Raw genomic sequence first — 19,170 nt, forward strand, 5'->3', positions numbered from 1 at the left:
CCAAAGCCAGAACCACAACAATGAGCAAGCTCTCTCCCAAAGATCAGCACGAGGCCATAACGCAACTGCTAATGGTAATTTTCGTGTTGTAACCCTAAACTCTCCAGACCTATTTAAAAGCAAGTCCAGCTCAGACACTGAAGCTCTCTAACAGTCAGATAGCTCTGACCTCATTAAAGCTGAGAGGTCGATCTTTTCCAGGCTGCTAACGGGGAGGATTTACTCCAAACTGCATCGGGCACCAACAACCATCACACGTTCAGAGACTCTTAAATTATCTTTGCTCCTCATTCTGATGCTCAGTCGGAACTACATCATGCCACCTGATTGCACTGAGTTGCTGCCATGTGATTGGCTGATTAGATATTTACATTAACGAGCAGTTGAATATTGTGACCAGAGACATCCATGTGAAATTTCGCAAAAATCACATCGAAATGAAAATTTACTTCAAGCAAACTCAAACTTTATGACTTTGAGAAGAGAGGAGACGTCTTTCCAAGGATCCCAACAGAGATTTAGATCCTTGGGCTTAAGGTCACTGGAAGATAGTCACTCAAATATTGCTACAGTCTCACCAGCTTACTGAAGTAAACATATTACTGCACCGGAGAGAAATTAGTGGTGTGTCATCATCATATCAGAGTTCCTATTGGTCCAAATCCTATTTTAAACACCCTTTGACCTCTTCAAGAACCTTTCATTCACATCATTTGATCAGATTTTAGAAACTGGCCATAGACTTTGTATAAAGATAAAACAGTGCCTGAAGGTGTCAAATGAATAAATACATCATAATTCTGAAATATAAAGTATTTCAGAAGTACTGAAGTGAATTAAAATGAGTCACTGAGTAAATTAAAAACTTATGAAAATCAAAAATATTTTACACTGGAGAGAAAACTATTATAATATGAGTACAAGAGAACTACAATTAAGAAGCATATTAAGAATAATATATAACATGATGTTAAAAATGTACAAAATTACAATAAAAAAAAAGAGATAATCTTTGAAAAGAAGGACACAAACTACAGAAATAAAACAACTAATTTATAAAAATGTAAAAAGTAGTTGAATACAGACCACAATTAAAGAACTGTATCACAATAAAAATAAGATAAGGAATCCAGGAAGAGTCAAAACGACATGAAAGGCGAATTAGTTGTATTTTTAATAAAGAACAAAACTTCAGATTGTGTCTACAAGAAACTCCCATCGGTTGTTTTTCTTCGTGTGTCACTGACGTCCTTTGGCTCGAGTCTTATTGAGGCATATTAAGGTCCCCTCTCTGACCGCTTCAGCTTGCTGTGATGTGTGTGAGTGATGCAGCAGAAAACAGGCCGGGACAAAGCCGGTTAACCAGCGCGCAGGGTGAGACGGGTCAGGGGGTTGCTAGTGCCGGGGTCGTGGGATCAGAGCGGGTCAAGGAGGTGTGGGAGTGTCGGTCGGCCCTCTGACCTTTGTCACCGAGGCTTCCTATAATCCTGTCCTCAAAGACCGCGCGGACATAATGGAGAGCCCATGAATGAAGTTAAATGGTGACCATTAGGCAGATACGTGTCGCTATTCTTCTTGTTTGTTTAGTCCCGGTCAGTCTCTCGCTTTCGGTGTAATCAGGCGTGTGATGGAAGGACTGCTGGAGACGCTTCAACAGCTTCCTGGAGGTGGATATTCACCTAAACTCGCTGAATGACAGCAGAGGGCTCGGGGAGGGTGGGGGTGTAGGAGGTGTAATTGGATGTCCACTTCAGATTCAGAGGCCATATCACAAAAAGGGAGGCCAAACCAAAGCACCCCTGTCCGGATACCGCTTAAAAGGGTCCATATGGGTGAGGCAGCATCTCAAGACATTTAGGTCAGGATTTCAATTCAATTTTCTGTGAAGCAGGCTGGATTATTTTTGTTCCACCTCAGTTTCAGTGTCATAAAAGTTCCTCTAAAGGAAGATTTGTGCAGATAAAAGGCAAACATGTGATTATACATGGAAATGTCTCATATTTATGTTCTAGAAACAGGAGAAACATCACTTTAGTTCAGTGGTTTGTTTGCTTCCTTGATCCCTCCTGGAGCACATCCTCCAGATGAATGGAGTAACAAGTCTGTCTTTTTTATGTGTTTGCATCAATGCATGAAGTCTTTAATTGACAGGGAGTTTTTACACTTTATATAAATCAGGATCAAAATCAGCTTTATTTTCTTTGTCTACACATACAACAGAACAGACAAACAGACAATATGGACATAAATGTTTAAGTGCAGGCTGTTGAAAGAACTATAATATTGCCTTTTATTCCCTTATGTCGCCTTTAGTTTTGTTGTTTTAAATAAAAACAGTACAGTGCACTATATAAAGCAGTGTCAAATTAAAGGAAAAGCCAACAGAAATCAATCAGCATGTGGCAGAGCAGCTTAGGGGCTCTCTCTTCATTCACCCTGATCTCCACAGAGGATCACTCTTCCACGGGGATGTTCTCACATTTTTTGGTATTTGATGATGAAAGCGCAGCATAAACTCTCCCGCAGGCCCAAAAGTGATCAGCTGGGTTTTCATCCTGGAAGAAGTCACTACTGCCATCACAGCTGAAATGTTTCATCATGAGAGGAAGCAGCTCAGAGCTGCTGCAGATCTTCTCACTGCGAGAGGTCAAAGATCAGGGGTTTTCTTTCAATTTGCCAATCCTCTTATATATCGCGTTTAGAGAGCTTTCAGTGAGTAAATCAGCTGTCACCATGAGTCCCGCAGTGATCTGTGGTGTGTCGTCCACTGGAGTGCACTGCCACCTAGCGCTGGCGTTGGAGAACTGACTGGGGTTTTCTCGGCATGCATGAATAACATGCTGGCAAATCCAAACGTCCTTATTAGAGGTTTAAAATGATTCCTGTTGGTGTTTTGGGTCTCACTGGAAAGAAGCTTCCTGCACGCATGCGAACATAAACGTGCTGCAGTCACAGTTCTGGATGTTTTACAAAAAGCAAACAGAAACTTTTAAAGATTTGAAGTTTCTTCATAGTTTTTAGTGAAGTTTTGTGGCACTTGCTGAGTCCCTGCACAGACCGCTTTTCGTATCCCTTTTCGCATCTGTCTGCACTCTCAGCACGATGGACAATAAACTCCAGAGATCAAAGGCGCCCCTGGCACCGTGTTATTACTCCGACTCCCGCATCGAAGGTCCCCCGGGCGCCCCGCATACCTTTCCAGGCTGGGCAGAGCCGGGGAGGCGCTCCAGCAGCCCTCGCCTGATCCGGTGGGTGTGCGCTTTTTCTTTTACTGTATTTAAGCTCTCACATTTAGCATCTGATAACATTTTTCTGACAGCGCACCCACTGACACGATGGCGACCAACAACGAGGCTCCTCTGGGCTCCACTGAGAACCCGATCAAGTTCAAGGACCAGGACTTTGAAACTCTCCAGGCAGAGTGTCTGAAGTCCGGCGTGCTGTTCTCTGATCCAACCTTTCCAGCGGAGCAGAAGTCCATCGGAACACCGGAAGACCCGGACCCTAAAAAGGCTATTCAATGGAAGAGACCCAAGGTGCGAAAGTTTGACCACTGACATGTTGTGCATGCGCATAAAGAGCCAGCGGTTTTGCGGAGGTTTAGGTGTTCGTGGGCTTATTTAGCATGATTCAAACAAAAACTCTGGAGTTAAAGAAAGTTTCTCTGTTTTTCAGGTATGTGTTTCTAAATGTTCCCCCCACATTCTGCACATGAGCTCTCAGCAGCGCTGATGTGGGTGTAAACAGATTTAACCAGGTGTGTCACAGGTGTGGAAAAACCTTGAGAAGAAGGAGTTGAGAAAGAACGAAGTGAGGGAGAACTGGAAAAGGTTATACAAATCATCAAGAAAAGAGCCCAATGTCCATTCACATATCCTTAATCTAGTTTTATATTGACACCAAGTCACAAACTAACCAAGTACATGAACAAAGAAAAAGAGGTTTGGACTTCAAAAGTAATTTAAAAATATATATATTTTCCAGGGAAATCCTTGTAAAACAGGGCCACATAAATGATTCTGTAAAATGTCACATAACTTGGTGTTTTCAATTAAAATGTTCTTAAATGGTCAATCAGTGAAGTTATTCTATATATTGTTTGTTATTCTAAACATATCACCACCATCTTCCTCACAGAAATTAAGATTTGAGCACAAAAAACAAATATAAGAACTAGGCACCATCTGAAAAATGTCCTGTCATGGCCACAATGAGTTTATGACAGAGTCGGAAACTCTCCGGTAGAATTAGTGTAGGAAAGTCAAAGTTTAATGGCTTCTTAAAGAGGACGTGGGGATCGCAGGAGGTAAAACATTCATGGTTATAACAGCAGAGCTTGTAAATTGTGCTCTTTTTGTTCTGTTTCTGTAGGAAATCAGTAAGAATGCTGTGTTTGTCGAGGACACGACTGCAACCACTGATATCTGTCAGGGCCAACTTGGTGAGTACATCTGGAACAAGAACAATCTTTTTATCTGCCAGCTGTTTATTATCAATCCACAGGGATTGAGTGATGAAACCAGTCATGTTGAAATGTCTCAAACTGGGATTGCACAACACCCAGTTAAATGGATACAGGCGATTGAAGTAGCTGTACAACGGGGACAAACAGGCTCAGAGGGACCAAAACATCTAATGTGCAGCCAGAGGGAAAAGAGTCGTGTCTCTTTGTGGTCATCAAATCCTAAATCTGCTGGGGGTCGTTACCCCATCGAGCTGCAGCTTTATTAGCCTGCAGCATCAGCTAAAATATGCGTTTCTCAGTCTGTTTCCAATTTTGATGAATTATACGGCTGTTTTCTGCAAAACAGCAAACTCGTCCTCCACCTCTGGGATTTCTTCATTGATGATTTGTGTCGTCGGATGTGTGCGAGCATGTCACTGGCACAGATCAATTCCCCCTCCTCCTCCGCCTGCCTCTGTCTCCATGTCTACGTTTTGGGTTTCCTTTTAAGCTAAATCTCAGTCTGTGTTTTTCCATGATTTACACAGATGCTAACGGTTACTGCAACATCTGCAACACAGAACAGATGTTGGCTGCTGGAGAAGAATGTGGTTGATTACGTGTGTGATGGAGAGCTGCCAGTCTACCTAACATGAATGCGGGAGACCACCACCCTCTGAAATACTTAATAAATATAAAAAGTGATCACCTTTAAACTCGTCACACTCTTCTTCCTGTTTATCAGGTAACTGCTGGCTGCTGGCTGCCCTGTCCTGCCTGACCGCGCACCCCTCGCTCTTTATGAAGGTGGTGCCACCAAACCAAAGTCTGAGCGACCGTTACGCAGGGATCTTCCATTTCAAGGTAAGACCAGACTCTTTTTCTTACTAATGAGAAACAATGCTCACTCTTTCCCCCAAAACAGCATCTATATTATCCTCAATGCAAATTGCCCACAGACAATTCAAAGGAGGCCTATTTGCCATGCTATTACGGAAGGCTAGCTTTCTTGGTCTGTGCAATTACCATCAGTAATGCGGGACATTTTAAGGTCGATGTGGACTGTAAACCAGCGTATACTGATTTAAGGTTTGACTCTCATCATCCACTGGAGCACAAACTGGGCGTTACATCAGGAAGTTACAACACAGAGCGAACACCATCCCCACAGACACAGCAACCAGGGAAGCAGCAGGAAGAACATCATGTCAAAGAGACCCCGATTAAATTTGGTTTATTGTGGCTGAACTTTTGTGAGCGCTGTGAAAGCACCCAAAGAAGAAAGCTCACTGCTCCCTAAGCAAAAGCCTTTGGTGATGCCTTATGTGTCAGGAGCATCAGAATAGCTGAGATGCATCTTTTCAAAACACTGTGTCTCTGTGGCATTCAAACCTCAAATCCCCACGCCAAAAACGGGTCCACCCCAAGTATTAGGTCGCTCAAAACAAACAGACTAATATAATTTTTGCAATTAAATGCCAAGACGATCGCTATGAATTATATTTTGTGGAAGCCAAACAACCTCCGGCAGGGCACAGAAGAGCTGCCCCATCAGGTCAGTACTCAACAGTCTGTTTACACCTGCAGGCCAGTGGCCACTCCTTCAGTGAGGATGTGCACATAGTGGAGAGAGGAACTCTCTGTGAGTGGTATTCACAGGCGTTAAACAACGGCCATGAAAATTTGCATATTAACAACCATGAAACTAACCTCACGGGCCATTGTTAGTCAGTGCTGCTGGTTTTGGTCATTACGTGTTTGTACTGGGAACTGAAGACGTGACTCAGACTGGTGAAAAGTTTCTCTGAGTACAGGTGAACGTGGATTACTGCAGTTTTAAGTCATATTTCATACAACGTGAAGCTCATTTTGTAAGTTATGGACACTCATCGAACAGAGTATGCTTTATCTCCACTTATCTGGGGCCGGGTCATGGGGGCAGCAGCCTAAGTAGAGAAACCCAGACCTCCTTCTTCAAAGCCACCTCCTCCAGCTTGTCCGGGGGAACACCAAGGCGTTCCCAGGCCAGCCGAGAGATATAATCTCTACACCGTGCCCTGGGTTTGCCTGGGGGCCTACTCCTGGTGGGACATACCCGGAATTGCCCAGGAGGCATCCTTGTTAGATGCTCAAACCACCTCAACTGGCTTCTTGCAATGTGGAGGACCAGTGGCTCTACTCTGAGCCCCACCTGATGGCTGAACTTCTCAGCCTATCTCTAAGGGAGACGCCAGCCACTCATTGGAGGAAGCACATTTGTGTGCTTGTATCTGCGATCTTGTTTTTTTGGTCACTACCCACAGCTTGTGACCATAGGTGAGGGTCGGGACGTAGACTGCAAATTGAGAGCATCGCTTTTACGCTCAGCTCTCTCTTCACCATGATGGACCAGCACGACTCCATCTACTATCTCTGGTTCCCTTCTCCCGTCACTCGTGAAAAAGACCCCGAGATACTTAAACTCCTCCACTTGTCAGGAACTTGTCCCCGACCCGAAGTTGGCCGGGGACTTTAGTATAATCATGCAGAGGTTTCTCATGTCTGTTCATAAAACAGCATGAGGGTAATCGAGCAGCTCAAAGCTGACAGGACTCAACTAATCATTAGGCAACAGTGAGTACGTCCGTTTTTGCATACAGCTTGTGTTGTTGACAGCACAGATTTGACTTAAATTTGCAGATTTGCAGGCCCAGCGCTGTATCAAGTTGCTTTATTTGAAGACACGATCACGCATTCAGCCAAATCTGGAGCCAAAAGTGTCAATTAAAGTGTTTCCCCGAGTTTTTTTTATTAAATCATTACACACAAAAACTTAGGTCATATTTCAGCATAGATGTACACAAAACACATCAGTCTGTGGCCCTCGAGCTAGTTCATCTGCTGGTTGTTCTTGCCAAAGTTTGTGGTCACATATCGTTTTGCACAACATAACACGAGACTAAAAGCTTTTTGTCTGGTCCTGCTTGAGCGCCTTTGAAGAGCCATTTATTCTGACGAATGTGAGGCCTCCACAAACATAATTATATTTAGACGCCCCTTAAATTTAAGGACAGATTGCCTGAACTAATTTATATTTTATCTGATTTGGCTCTATCCTTTGAAATGTTTTCTGTGAGTTGTCTTTTTGGTAAGCTGCTGTGCCACGGCTCTGGTATTTATTGAAGGCAGCTAAGACACGTATCAACTCATCCTGGAGTCATTTCTGCACAAAGGCCTCCCAGCTTGAGGGAAACAAACATAAACCCAAATCTTTATCAGCTCATTAGAACTGGTGATTCTTAGCTGGAGAGTTCAACACTTATTCTCTGGCTCTAACTTGCTCAGATCAATAAAATACCAATTTCATAGACACGTGAATCTTGCAAAAGCAGACACATCGGGAAGTGATTGTTTTGGCTCGAAGCTCTGGACCTTTAGAGACTGCCGTGGAGAATGTGGCGTGACTGAACAAGCAGGACGGAAGGACTGGAAACTGATTCTGCTCTGTCAGAGTAATTGGAGAGCAGTTCAGACATGCAGGTAGTGACTCCTCCGGGACACCTGGACCCACACACACACCAGCCATGAACGACCAGTGTAAGCCTGCTTTCAGCTACTGTTGTGTACACACCGTTAACAGTATGGTACACACCTCGAGCCATGACCAGTAACGACCTGAAGAGCTGTTGTTTTTAAATTCTCCTTTATAAACCTTTTGAAGCTTCATATCTGGACAGCTGATAAGTCCCCTGATTGTTGAAGGCATAATATTAAATTATAGCATTAATTGAGACAAGACGATCTTATCTACAGGCAACAACACACCAGTTTAAAGTGCTTTCCATTACTTAATTTAATCATCAATCATTAATTTTTCTCTGTAACTGACAAAGGTCACGTTAATCGAAACATTGTAAAAAAAAAAAAAAAGTAATGTTGTGCGGGACAGTGTGCTTTCACAGAGATTATATTGTATTATTATTATATTTTTCTTCTCTCTATGAACCTGTCATTGATTCAGGTACGCTGAGTCTTCCTAAATTTGTTGCACGAGTTAATTTAGTCGTTGCAACAGTTCAGAATAATCTTACACTGGTCTTTGGTCATCTCCTTTGTGTTTAAAGCAGTCTGCTCGGCTCCCAGGGTTACTTGGACGTAAACTGACTGGTAGCTGACAAAAACTAAACTACTAACTGAAACATTTCAGTTATTCATCGATTTTCTTCAGCCTGCTAATTCAGGGTATTGTGGGGAGCAGATCTTACATGTGTGAACGGCAGGGTGGCCTCAACAGGCCACCGACATATCACAAGGCTACCACAGAGAGGCAGACAAATATTCACGCCTACAGTTTTTCACTAGTTAACCGAACGTGCACGTTTTTTGACTCTGGGAGGAAACTGGAATAACCAAGGGGACATGGACAACACCCAAATTCTGGCCAGTGGATTGAAACCCATGACCTATTTGCTGTGAGACAACAGTGCTACTAACCACTGTACCACCACACTGCTTGCATTTCAGTTACCTGAAATGCAAATTAAGATAAGACTGAAAGCTAACTGAATTACTAACCAATATGCTTAATAAGTTAAAATTTAGACAAAACAGCCACCCAGATGAGACTGATCCCCCAAAGGGATTTGGGGTGGTGTCAGGACAGGACTATTTACAAGTTAGCCAAACAGGTAACTACACTGTGGAGACATGCTAAGACTAGCGAAAACCAAGCTAAAGCTAAACATTTTTAAAACAATAAAACCAAACTGAAACAATTTTTATTTTGTTCTGCAAACTAACTGAAATTAAACTCAGAAGAATAAAAGTCAGTTTATCTCTCATTATTAAAAAAAAAAAGTTTCCAATATTCAGACTTTCTCTAGAAATACTCTGGGTCTAATGCGTCACCAGAAGTATCAAAGCTAACTTAGCTTCTGAATATGATCACAAATTGCTTTGGAAATCTGAACTTTGCCAAGTTCTCTTTGTGAGGTTTGTTTTCTGTTGCAAAAAGGTCAAACAAAAGTGCAGAGCATGCATGTTGTTTTACACAGAGGGACGGTAAGCCTAGAGTATTTACATAGACTAGTTTTCCATCTCAGAACACTGTGTAATAAAAAATGACTCGCACATCAACATGAGAGATTACATGGAGACAGAATACGGTAGTATGGAGCCTTTCACTCAGTGAGGTCAGCCTGACACAGACAAACTGCAGTCTAAAGGTGGCGGTGTTGTTCATCGCTAATAGTTTGTTTCTACTGCCCCCAGCTGGCCAAAAGAAATCAGTTGATTCTAATGTTCAGGTTCTCATTCAGTTTTCCTCCTCATTACAGTTCCTCCTTACTCATTACATCCTCTCCTCCTCTCTTCTCACGTCTCCCTCTTCTGTCGCCGTCTCTCTCTCTCTCTCCCTCCCTCTGTGCAGTTCTGGCAGTATGGTGAGTGGGTGGAGGTGGTTGTGGATGACAGGCTGCCAGTACGCGAAGGCCGTCTGCTCTTCAGCTACTCTCGCACCCGCAATGAGTTTTGGAGCGCCCTGGTGGAAAAGGCCTATGCCAAGTCAGTTTCCACAACCAGCATATGTTTCTGGGTTGTAATGTCTGAGATCACCCACTCCTTTTCTGTCTGTGTTATGTCGCTAACAGAGATAGCCACTTTTCTCACCTCCCATATGTAGGTTAATCGGATCTTACGGGAGCCTGAAGGGAGGCAACATTTCAGAGGGGATGGAGGACTTCACTGGAGGCATCGCCCGCTCGCTGGAGATCTCTTCTCGTACCCCTCGAGTCCTCTGGAGGTCCTTGGCTGCTGCTCTGTCGCGAGGGAGCCTGCTCAGCTGCTTCATCCAGGTACACTCAGCCCCAAACTCCAGATGTTGACACTCACGCACGTGGATGTTAACCTGTGTTTGTCTTCACAGGCCAAGAGCGCCTCAGATATCGGCAAGGTGACAGGAGAGGGGCTGATAAAGGGCCATGCCTACGCCATAACTGACGCTGACAAGGTATCACGAAGATGAGTCTCATTAGTGAGCACAATTTTCACGCTATCTCACATTATATCATTTTATTCTAAGCTGATGAAATTTATTGTGACAATAAATGTAATCTCATTTATATTTCATGTCTCCTTATTGTAACTTGACTGGATTTCATCCTATCTTGGAATGTAATTGACTCATAATCCGTCGTCTAATCTTGCGTCAAATTAAAAAACAGATCAAGGTGAACGAGAGCACTCAGAGAGCGCAACTACCTCCAAGGGCTAAACAAAAACTTTAATGTTTTATGATGTTTTTATTACAACATGCTGATGCTGGCGTCACCGAGACGTCGCAGGGCGTCGTATTGAAAACATAAAAAGGTTGTTGTACAGCTCTCTCCATGTCCTTTCATACGATATGTTACTCGATATGGTTTCTTGAAATTTTTTTCAAGGTCAACTTTGATCTTGGGTGCTAACAGTGAAGGTCGAACTCAAATGCTTAGCCAACCTTGGTATTCATGTCCCTCAAGGCCTAGAATATTGCGAAGTTTGAAGACGATCCTCCAAAATTGTGGGTAATATAAATTTTTTATTGATTTTCACCTAAATTAAATCAACTCAAGCTGTTATTGGTATCTACCATCACACAAAATTTAAAAACGATATCTTGAAAACTGTGGATGCTAGACTGCTAACAAGCAGACAGACAAACAAATGGGACTGATTACAGAACAATCAACTTTATTGTAATTTAATGTCTGTCAGTCTACTATGATCTGTTCTTGTAAACAGACTAGATCTTACACAGCACTTTCATAGTCTGATCATTTTTTTCATGGAATTATACATTTTAAGACTTTTTCTCGAATCTTGATGTAAATAACAACATAGTGAAAAATTATCCTTTCAAAATAAGACTTCATGTGTGTTTTATAAGCTTCTTTTTTGTTGTTGTTGTTTAAATTTTAGTTGACAAAACCATCAGATGAGATTTTGCTGCTGAGGCTGAGAAACCCCTGGGGTTTTATCGAATATTGCGGACCCTGGAGTGACAAGTGAGTGTGCATGTTACACAAAGAGAGCACACCCACTCGCAGTTTACAGAACATCCACGGATGTCGAGTTTGTCTCTGCGTGTGCGTGACTGCAGGGGGAAAGAGTGGGAGAACGTGGACCCGACAGAGAAGGAAAGGATCGAGGTGAAATGCGTTGAAGACGGAGAGTTCTGGTAAGAAGAAGAAACATAAAACTTAAACCAGTGAATAAATTTCTTGTGGCTTTAAGAGCTCTGATGCGAGTAGCCGTCTCTGTTAGGATCAGTGCCGAGGACTTCTCCAACCTCTTTGATGTTGTGGAGCTCTGCAGCGTCAATCCAGACTCTTATGATGAAGAAAGCACACCTGCCAGCTGGGCCATCACCGAACACGAAGGCTGCTGGCTGCCGGGGAGTTCTGCTGGCGGTAGCCGCAAATATAACAGTACGGTTCAAATCTGGATCACTGTTCATTCAAGCTTTACTGGGATCCTTTCTGTTGCCAGATGTTGCTGTCTCTGCTTTTTCCCCCCAGAAACATTCTGGAAAAATCCCCAGTATACGCTGGTCCTCAAAGAGAAGGACGAGAATGAGGATGAGGACGATGACGACGACGTGGGGGACGATGGCGAGGATGGCGATGATGAAATGGAAGATCCGACTGTGACCCCAGATCCGAAGAAGAGAGCCGAGAAGCAGAAGCAGAAAGTCAAACGTTGCACGGTGCTGGTGGAGCTGCTGCAGAAAAACCGAAGGCAGAGGGATAAACTCAACTTCCTGCACATCGCCTTTCACATCTATAAGGTGCTATATTTATCCAGCTTTAACGTTTCAGCATCTTAACTCTTTTTCTTGACACACTCATGTGACTCATTCTTTGTTTTTTCCAGGTTCCTTCTGAGGTGAATATCTACCAATTATCAATAATTTATATAAAATCAAATTAACATGAGAACTATTTTCATTTCTCAGTAACTGTTTTTTTTTTCTTCACATAACTGCAGAACACTTGTCTGGACCGCAGCTTCTTTATGAAGAATCGCCCAGCGTGTCGTTCTGGGAAGTACAAAGGTCAAAGGTATAAGATGAAACTATGAAGAGACTGCATGTTGCTCTTTCAAACACAAAGAGAGCTACGCGTTCACACAATGATCCCAACAGCTGCAGATCCTGATGCTGTGGTGAATGTTTGAGACACTTTTAGTCGTAATTTTGAGTAATACCTGAGCTAACTCTGAAGTCAATTTTTATGTAAGAGAATTTTGTCATCTTTTGCTGAGTTCTTGCTAACTTTGAACAGAAAAGAGATTTAAAAAAAACAACAACAGAAAATCAGTCAGCCAGAGCAGCTACAGTCTGTATCATATGCTCAAAACCGTTAAGGGAAGACTCGATTATTAAAGTGTAACACACAGTTAGTTAAACTTAAGGGAGATCGGTCTGTCCAGTCAGGAAACAGAAACCATTCCCTTTCACCTGCTTTGGAGCAAATGAAAATGACAGCAGATGCACTGGAGAGGCAACAGGACAACATTCAAAATTACTTTGAAGGTGATGACCATTGCTCTCTCCTCATCCCTCCTGAGTGATTTTCTCCGGGTTTGCTTTTTGCTAGTGTCTTTGTCACGACTGGTAACATGATACAGTACCTGCAGCGCATTCAGCTTGCACAGATACTCAATGATGGGACATCAAGAGTGTGGAGGAATACCAAACGATGAGGAGAGACCGACATGTCCATAGATGGGCATCAACCAGCCCCGGGACTGGTATCTGCTTGATGGTGCATTGAGGAACAGAAGCACTACCAGAATGCCTGTGCTCCAGACCAGTTCACCGGAGAGCACCACTGGTCTCGTTGCCTCTTCACATTTTGATATTTGTCATGTCCACTCCAGATTTGTGTCTCTTACCTGGACTAGTTGATCGGGACCGTCCTGGTCCTGATCCGGTCCTGATCACTCTACTACTACGAGGAATCCATCACGCTCTTTTCTGAGCTGAGTGGCTTCTGTCATATTTCAGGCCTGCTTGAAATATGAATATTCAGGCCAGAACATAGTGACTGAGTGTGGTGGTCTCTGCCAGGTGACTCTTGGAAAAACCTGAAACCTCTTGTGGTCAAACCATATCTTCATTTATGATATACTGAGGTGTCAAAACTTGTCATTAAGCCTACAATGGAGGTTGTCAAATGCCGCCTTTATCGGGGGAAAGAGTTAAAGGAGGTCTGACCCTGAAACTACACTTATGAAGTCTGTTTCTGACAGTTTGGTCAGGATGTGGGCATCCTGCTGGGGATAATTTTGTTGAGCTCCTGGTTGTCTTCACAAAAAGGAGTATATACTGGTACTGCTGCTGCCTTGATGTCGTTCTATGGTTCTTTCCAGCTCTCCTCATCTCCTCCATACTTGTGTGAGTGTGCTGGTAGAAACAGTAAATATGGATGTGCCATTCTGGAGAAGCTATGTGAAGCAGGTGCAGGTACAGTGACAGGAACGGGGGATGGTCTTGTTGTTGCCTCTCCGACAGACGCTGTGTGATTTCCAAAGCAGGTGAAATACATTCACAGTGGTTTATGCTTCCTAGAAGGGACCAACAGGGAAGTTTATCTGACTTTGTGTTTTACTGTGATGATCGAGTGGTCGATCATCACCTTAATGTTTTTGAGCAGGGTATGTGTGACATGTTTTGTGCATAGAATCGTTTAGCTTATTTGTTACAATCAGTAAACATGCTGTTTGTCCTGCAGAGGTGTGTGGAGAAAGATGCGCCTGGATCCAGGTACTTACGTCATTGTGGTATCCACCTACCGACCCAACATCCCTGGAGAGTTCTTCGTCCGCACTTTCTCCAAGATTGGAAACACTCTCGAGTAAGATGGAGGAAATTTAGCTTTCATTCCCCAAAAGATTCCAAAGCAAGGATAAAGAAAAACTTTCTGCATAGTCTGATGTCAGAAAACAGAAAAAAAAACTACCTCTGATAGCATGTGTGAATTATTACCGCTGTGTGTGCGTCTCCCTGCGTCTGCACTCGTCATAGATATTCTGTCAAATTATAAACTCACTTCCCGAGGGCTCAGCTGCACGCCTGAATCACCTGCCGCAACACTCACACTGAACAGCACAGTCATAGTCACCCACACTTCCCTGTACCTATCAGAGGCTGAATTATATGTTAAATATAAAACACTGCAAGCAGCTTATAAAACAAGCTGGCATCATACCAATACCCTGTGGAAAAAAAAGCTATTTTAGCCTGATGTAAATTAAACTGTGAAGTACTTGTAGTAATGCACTGTTTTCTTGTACACTGCCTGATGTTAGAGGTTTTGGGGAAACTTTTTATCCCATAACAAAAGGCCAGCTCAAAAAAAATAAAGTACGATTGCTGGTCATAGATTAGAGGCCTTGTGCAACCACGCTGACGCGTTCAGGTGTATGTTTATGCAATTAAATCTGCACACGCTCAGTTTAAATGAGTCAGTTAAAAAAACTGATGAAGTTTCCTGCAGGAGTATTAACAGTAGAGACCCCGAAGTCCAGGAATACCTATATTTCTATCAGGTTACATAAGATAATAACAGGCGTGCAGGCGCTTTGCAGTCATTATGCATTGTGAGTCATTTTTTGGCTTTCGACCAAGGAGAAATTAGACTGCTGGACCTCTGATTGTTATAGTATTGCTAGTGCTACTTAAGTAGCCTAAAGTATCTTAGTGCTTTACTGCAGTTATTTTTGTGCAAATGAGTCAGCCAGATTTTTTACAAGTACAACAATCTGACATGGCCTCTGTGTTCCAGGACTCAAGACTTTGCCTGCACCTCCAGCTTCTCACAAGTGAGTTCACAGACTTCTTCGGTACACACTACAGTACTAGATGCTAACAGGTGCTAAAAGCTGTAGTATGTTTATATTTGTTTTGTTTTTCTATCAGGTGATGACCGCTCCTGTCTCCTCAAAGGATCAAGAGAGAGTGGAGATGACTTTTGACAAGCAGGCTGGCCTAGTAAGAATCATAGCACTCAAACACTTCAGGCTCACAAAGTAAAGAAAGCTTTGAAGCTTTTTTTAAAAAATAACTGTTTCTCAACTGTGTCTTGCATGCAGGATGACAGGCTGAACGTCAAAGACATCATGAAGCTGTTCAACTCAGGTCAGAGCATCCACTGCATTACCAGAAGTCAGTTGTAGTAGTGTCTGTATTTATGTGTAATACCTACAGTGGCCACCAGATGGGAGCAAAGCAGCTCCTTCATAGGTTTGAACAGTGCAGCCACAGAGGTCGCCAGTCTAGACAGAGGCTCATACACAGTCAGATGAAGTAAATTGAACTCAGTTGAGTAATGAAAAGTGACGACACTTGTCCTCACCTTCACCTTTCCTCTGCTAGATCCAATTTAAACCCTTGTTTTCTCCCTCTCCATCAATCTGTGCCTTTCTTCCCTAATCACAGTTCTTGAGAAAGATTACCATCTGCCTTTGGAGACGTGCAGAGAGCTCATCTTTGGAGAGGATGTATCCTTTTGTCCTCAGTTTATTCTTTAACATCACTCGCATACCAGTCTTTTTGCTTGCGGTGCACTGCGATCCTTGCTGACACCGTCTGCGCTGTAGGCACGTCCTCGTGTTCTTCACGTTACAGCTGCAGCTGTTAGAAAACAGACTGACCTTTGCTGGTTTCACGCTTCCTCGGGGCAGACGCTTGCTGACTTCTGCAGCTGAGTCATTGTTTCACCCTGCTGTTCACTATCGCACTCCTTCCTTATAACTTTATCTCTCTGTCTTCTGTCCTGTTGAGATGTCCTTAAACTCTGCTGGCAGACTAAAGGGCGCTGCGCTCTCAGCCGTGAGCAAGCAGGAACCCTGCTGGCCAGTGTGCGCAATCTGCAGGTACAGCTCAGTCTGTGCGCACATGTGTGTGTCTGTGTGTGTGTGCGGATGAGAGTCATGTCAGTGTTACTGATGCTGCTCTGTTTTTCAGTCCATCTTTTCTCAGTTTGATGAGGATTCTTCTGGAAGCATGAGCCGCTTTGAACTCAGCTCAGCACTGCAGGCTGTTGGTATGCACACACACACGCACACACACACACACACACACACACACACACACACACACACACACACACACACACACACACTCATTTTCATATCTTAGTGAGGACATCTAATTGACATTAGGCTTTCCCTAGTTGTTTACTCTAACCCTAGCCCCTATCCATCAAAAATGAATGCCTAACCTTTAGACTAAACCTAACCGTAACCTAATTGTAACCCTGACACTAAAACTGCATTTTGAGCCTCAAAAATGCCTTCAAACTTGTGAGGACGGGCATTTTGTCCCCATAAGTGACTGGTGGTCACCACAAGTATAGTGACATGCCAGATTTCTGTCCTCAAAAAGATGTCTAAAAATGTACACACACACACACAGTTTGGGTTTACACCTTCGCTCTTCCCTGTTTTCCAGGATTCCAGTGCGATAACAAGGTGGTTGAGCTGCTGTCTGAGCGGTTCACATCTGGAGAGCTGGACATGCCCTTCCACGGCTTTTTGTCATGTGTCACCAGGCTGCGCAAGCTTTTTGGTAACACACACAAACACACACTTGTGTGTGCATCTATCATCCATGTGCACTCTACTGTGCTATGTTAGCGCATCCATTACTGTTATTGTGCACAACTAATGCAACTCAGTGCAATCAGGCATGTAGACACGGTCAAGATGACCTGCTGAAATCCAAACTGAGCATCAGAATGGGGGAAGATTTTTGCTGGTAGTGTATTTGAGAAACCGTTCATGTACTGAGAGTTTCCAAAAAAAAAACCCACCTCTAGGGTTTACAGAGAATGGTTCAAAAAAGGGAAAATATCCAGTGAGCAGCAGTTCCCTGCATGAAAATACCTTGTTGATATAAGAGGTAAGATGAAAATGGACAGATCGCTTCAAAATGACAGGACAGTAACTTAAATAACCACTTGTTACCACACTGAGAGCCCCTCTGTAAACTAAGGCTACAATTCTCACAGGCTCAACAAGGCTAGACAGAAGTTTGGAAAAATGTTGCCTGGCCTAATGCATCTTGATTTCTGCTGCAACATTAAGATAGTATGGTCACAGTTTGGAGTAAACGTCATGAAAGTATGGATCCATCCTGCATTGTACATCTATTCCTTATTGGTTCTCAGAGAAATTTAGAATTCAGCTTAAAACCCTGTCATTAACATATGTAGCCTACATGGACAGGCTTATATATCAGAGCCACTGAGCCACGTTCTTCAATCGCGATCACACTTTTTAGGCTGTTGGCTTTCACCCATTATTTTTGGCCTATTGCTCCACTGCCTAATCCCACAAATCCAGGTGTGAAAACAGGTGTGGGTAACAATCAGCCAAGGTTTCGGGTGAACCCGCTGGGAGACCTTGCTCCACCTTACTACATGACTAACTCAGAACAAATGCTCCGAGATTTGAGTGGGCGTTAAGGCGTCTGGGAAGGGATGTCAAAACTCTATTACAAATGGCAGACAGTTGGTGTTGTAAGCCACCCCCTCACTTCAAAGAGGGTCGTTCACTCCTCTTTCTACTGATGGTTGCTTTTAGAAGGATAACACATCATGTCATAAAGCTCAAATCATAGAGCGCCTTTGGGATGCGATGGCCCAGGAGATTCACATCATGTATGTGCAGCTGACAAATAGCACCTTGTTGAGTTCGGGCCATAAAAAAATTAAAGGGGTTGTCAAGGAAGTAGAGGTCCAACGTGGTAAAAGTAAAGTGTACCTGATGAAGTGTCCAGTAAAATTAGAATATCTTCTTTTTTATTTATATATCAAGTGATGGTTCAATTAAGAAAATCCCAGTTAACTTACAGTGTACCTCCGCATGGCAATCATGCTTGTATAATGAAATAAGAGAGATTTTTAATAAATAGAAAAATTAATGAATTAGTTAAAAACAAAAAGAACAAACAAGATATCAGCTATCGTGCCAGATGCCCTGATGTAAGTACTTGGTCTCAACTTGGCCACCTCAGTGAAAACCATCTGGCTCTGATGAGTCGAGTGTTGAGCCTCTGCAAATATATCACATGCGGTCATCTCCTCCCCTTTTCCCCCAGCTCTGTATGAGTCTGAGACCAGCCAGGAGGTGAAAGACAGAGGGATCAACTCTGTGAGTATCAAACATGCTCAGTTATGCACTGACCCCGGACCTGAACAGGCTTTTCATTTTCTGCTCGTGTCAATCCGCAGTGGCTGCTTCAGTTTCTGACAGTGTGACGGCGTTTCATGAAAAGCTGTTCCACACGGACCCCGATGAGCTACCGGAGAAATATGAGAGAAGCTGCTCTCGCTTGCTGTGCTGTTGTATTCTTGCATTCTTGCTTAACTGAGTAGTCCTACAATTTGTAATCAAATCCAGTTATGTTACTCCACATGTAATAAAAGCAGTTTTAGAACCGATATGTCCTCCGTGCTTTTGTCTTTTGCGTCAAACAGCAACAAAAAATGTTTTAAAAAGCTCTCACTTCCCTCTTTCAGAACATAAAAGTGTCAAAATGATTTTGAAATGGCAAAAGAAAATATGTTTCTAATTCTTACAATTGAATTAAATGGTACAGATGACTTCAATTACCCACATGGTGAAAAGAAAAACACACTTCAACCCCAACACCTTACTCATCCACTCACACACAAGCGTACCCTGAGATATATGCACTTATT

The 19,170-nt window shown here is 43.1% G+C and overlaps 1 protein-coding gene across 2 annotated transcripts; it reads left to right on the forward strand.

The window, feature by feature from the left end:
* Positions 1-2,826: 2,826 nt before the first annotated feature.
* On the forward strand, positions 2,827-18,909 carry capn12 (calpain 12). 2 transcript variants are annotated; one of them, XM_085430217.1, is made up of 23 exons: positions 2,827-3,248; positions 3,320-3,536; positions 4,372-4,441; positions 5,190-5,308; positions 9,852-9,985; positions 10,104-10,275; positions 10,347-10,430; positions 11,381-11,466; positions 11,562-11,639; positions 11,726-11,889; positions 11,980-12,248; positions 12,335-12,346; positions 12,449-12,522; positions 14,197-14,319; positions 15,250-15,286; positions 15,384-15,455; positions 15,557-15,602; positions 15,903-15,964; positions 16,271-16,339; positions 16,431-16,509; positions 16,917-17,033; positions 18,567-18,619; positions 18,700-18,909. In XM_085430217.1, the coding sequence occupies exons 1-23, from the start codon at positions 3,103-3,105 to the stop codon at positions 18,724-18,726; spliced, it is 2,310 nt and encodes a 769-aa protein (XP_085286343.1). In that variant the 5' UTR covers positions 2,827-3,102; the 3' UTR covers positions 18,727-18,909. The 2 variants fall into 2 exon arrangements, with proteins under 2 accessions (XP_085286343.1, XP_085286342.1); XM_085430216.1 differs by lacking the exon at positions 2,827-3,248 and having other exon boundaries at positions 3,273-3,536.
* The last annotated feature ends 261 nt before the right edge of the window (positions 18,910-19,170 follow it).

Source organism: Copadichromis virginalis, linkage group LG14, assembly GCF_057382275.1.
Source record: "Copadichromis virginalis isolate Kocher_CV1m ecotype Utaka linkage group LG14, C_Virginalis_male_GT1.1, whole genome shotgun sequence".
NCBI lineage: Eukaryota > Metazoa > Chordata > Actinopteri > Cichliformes > Cichlidae > Copadichromis > Copadichromis virginalis.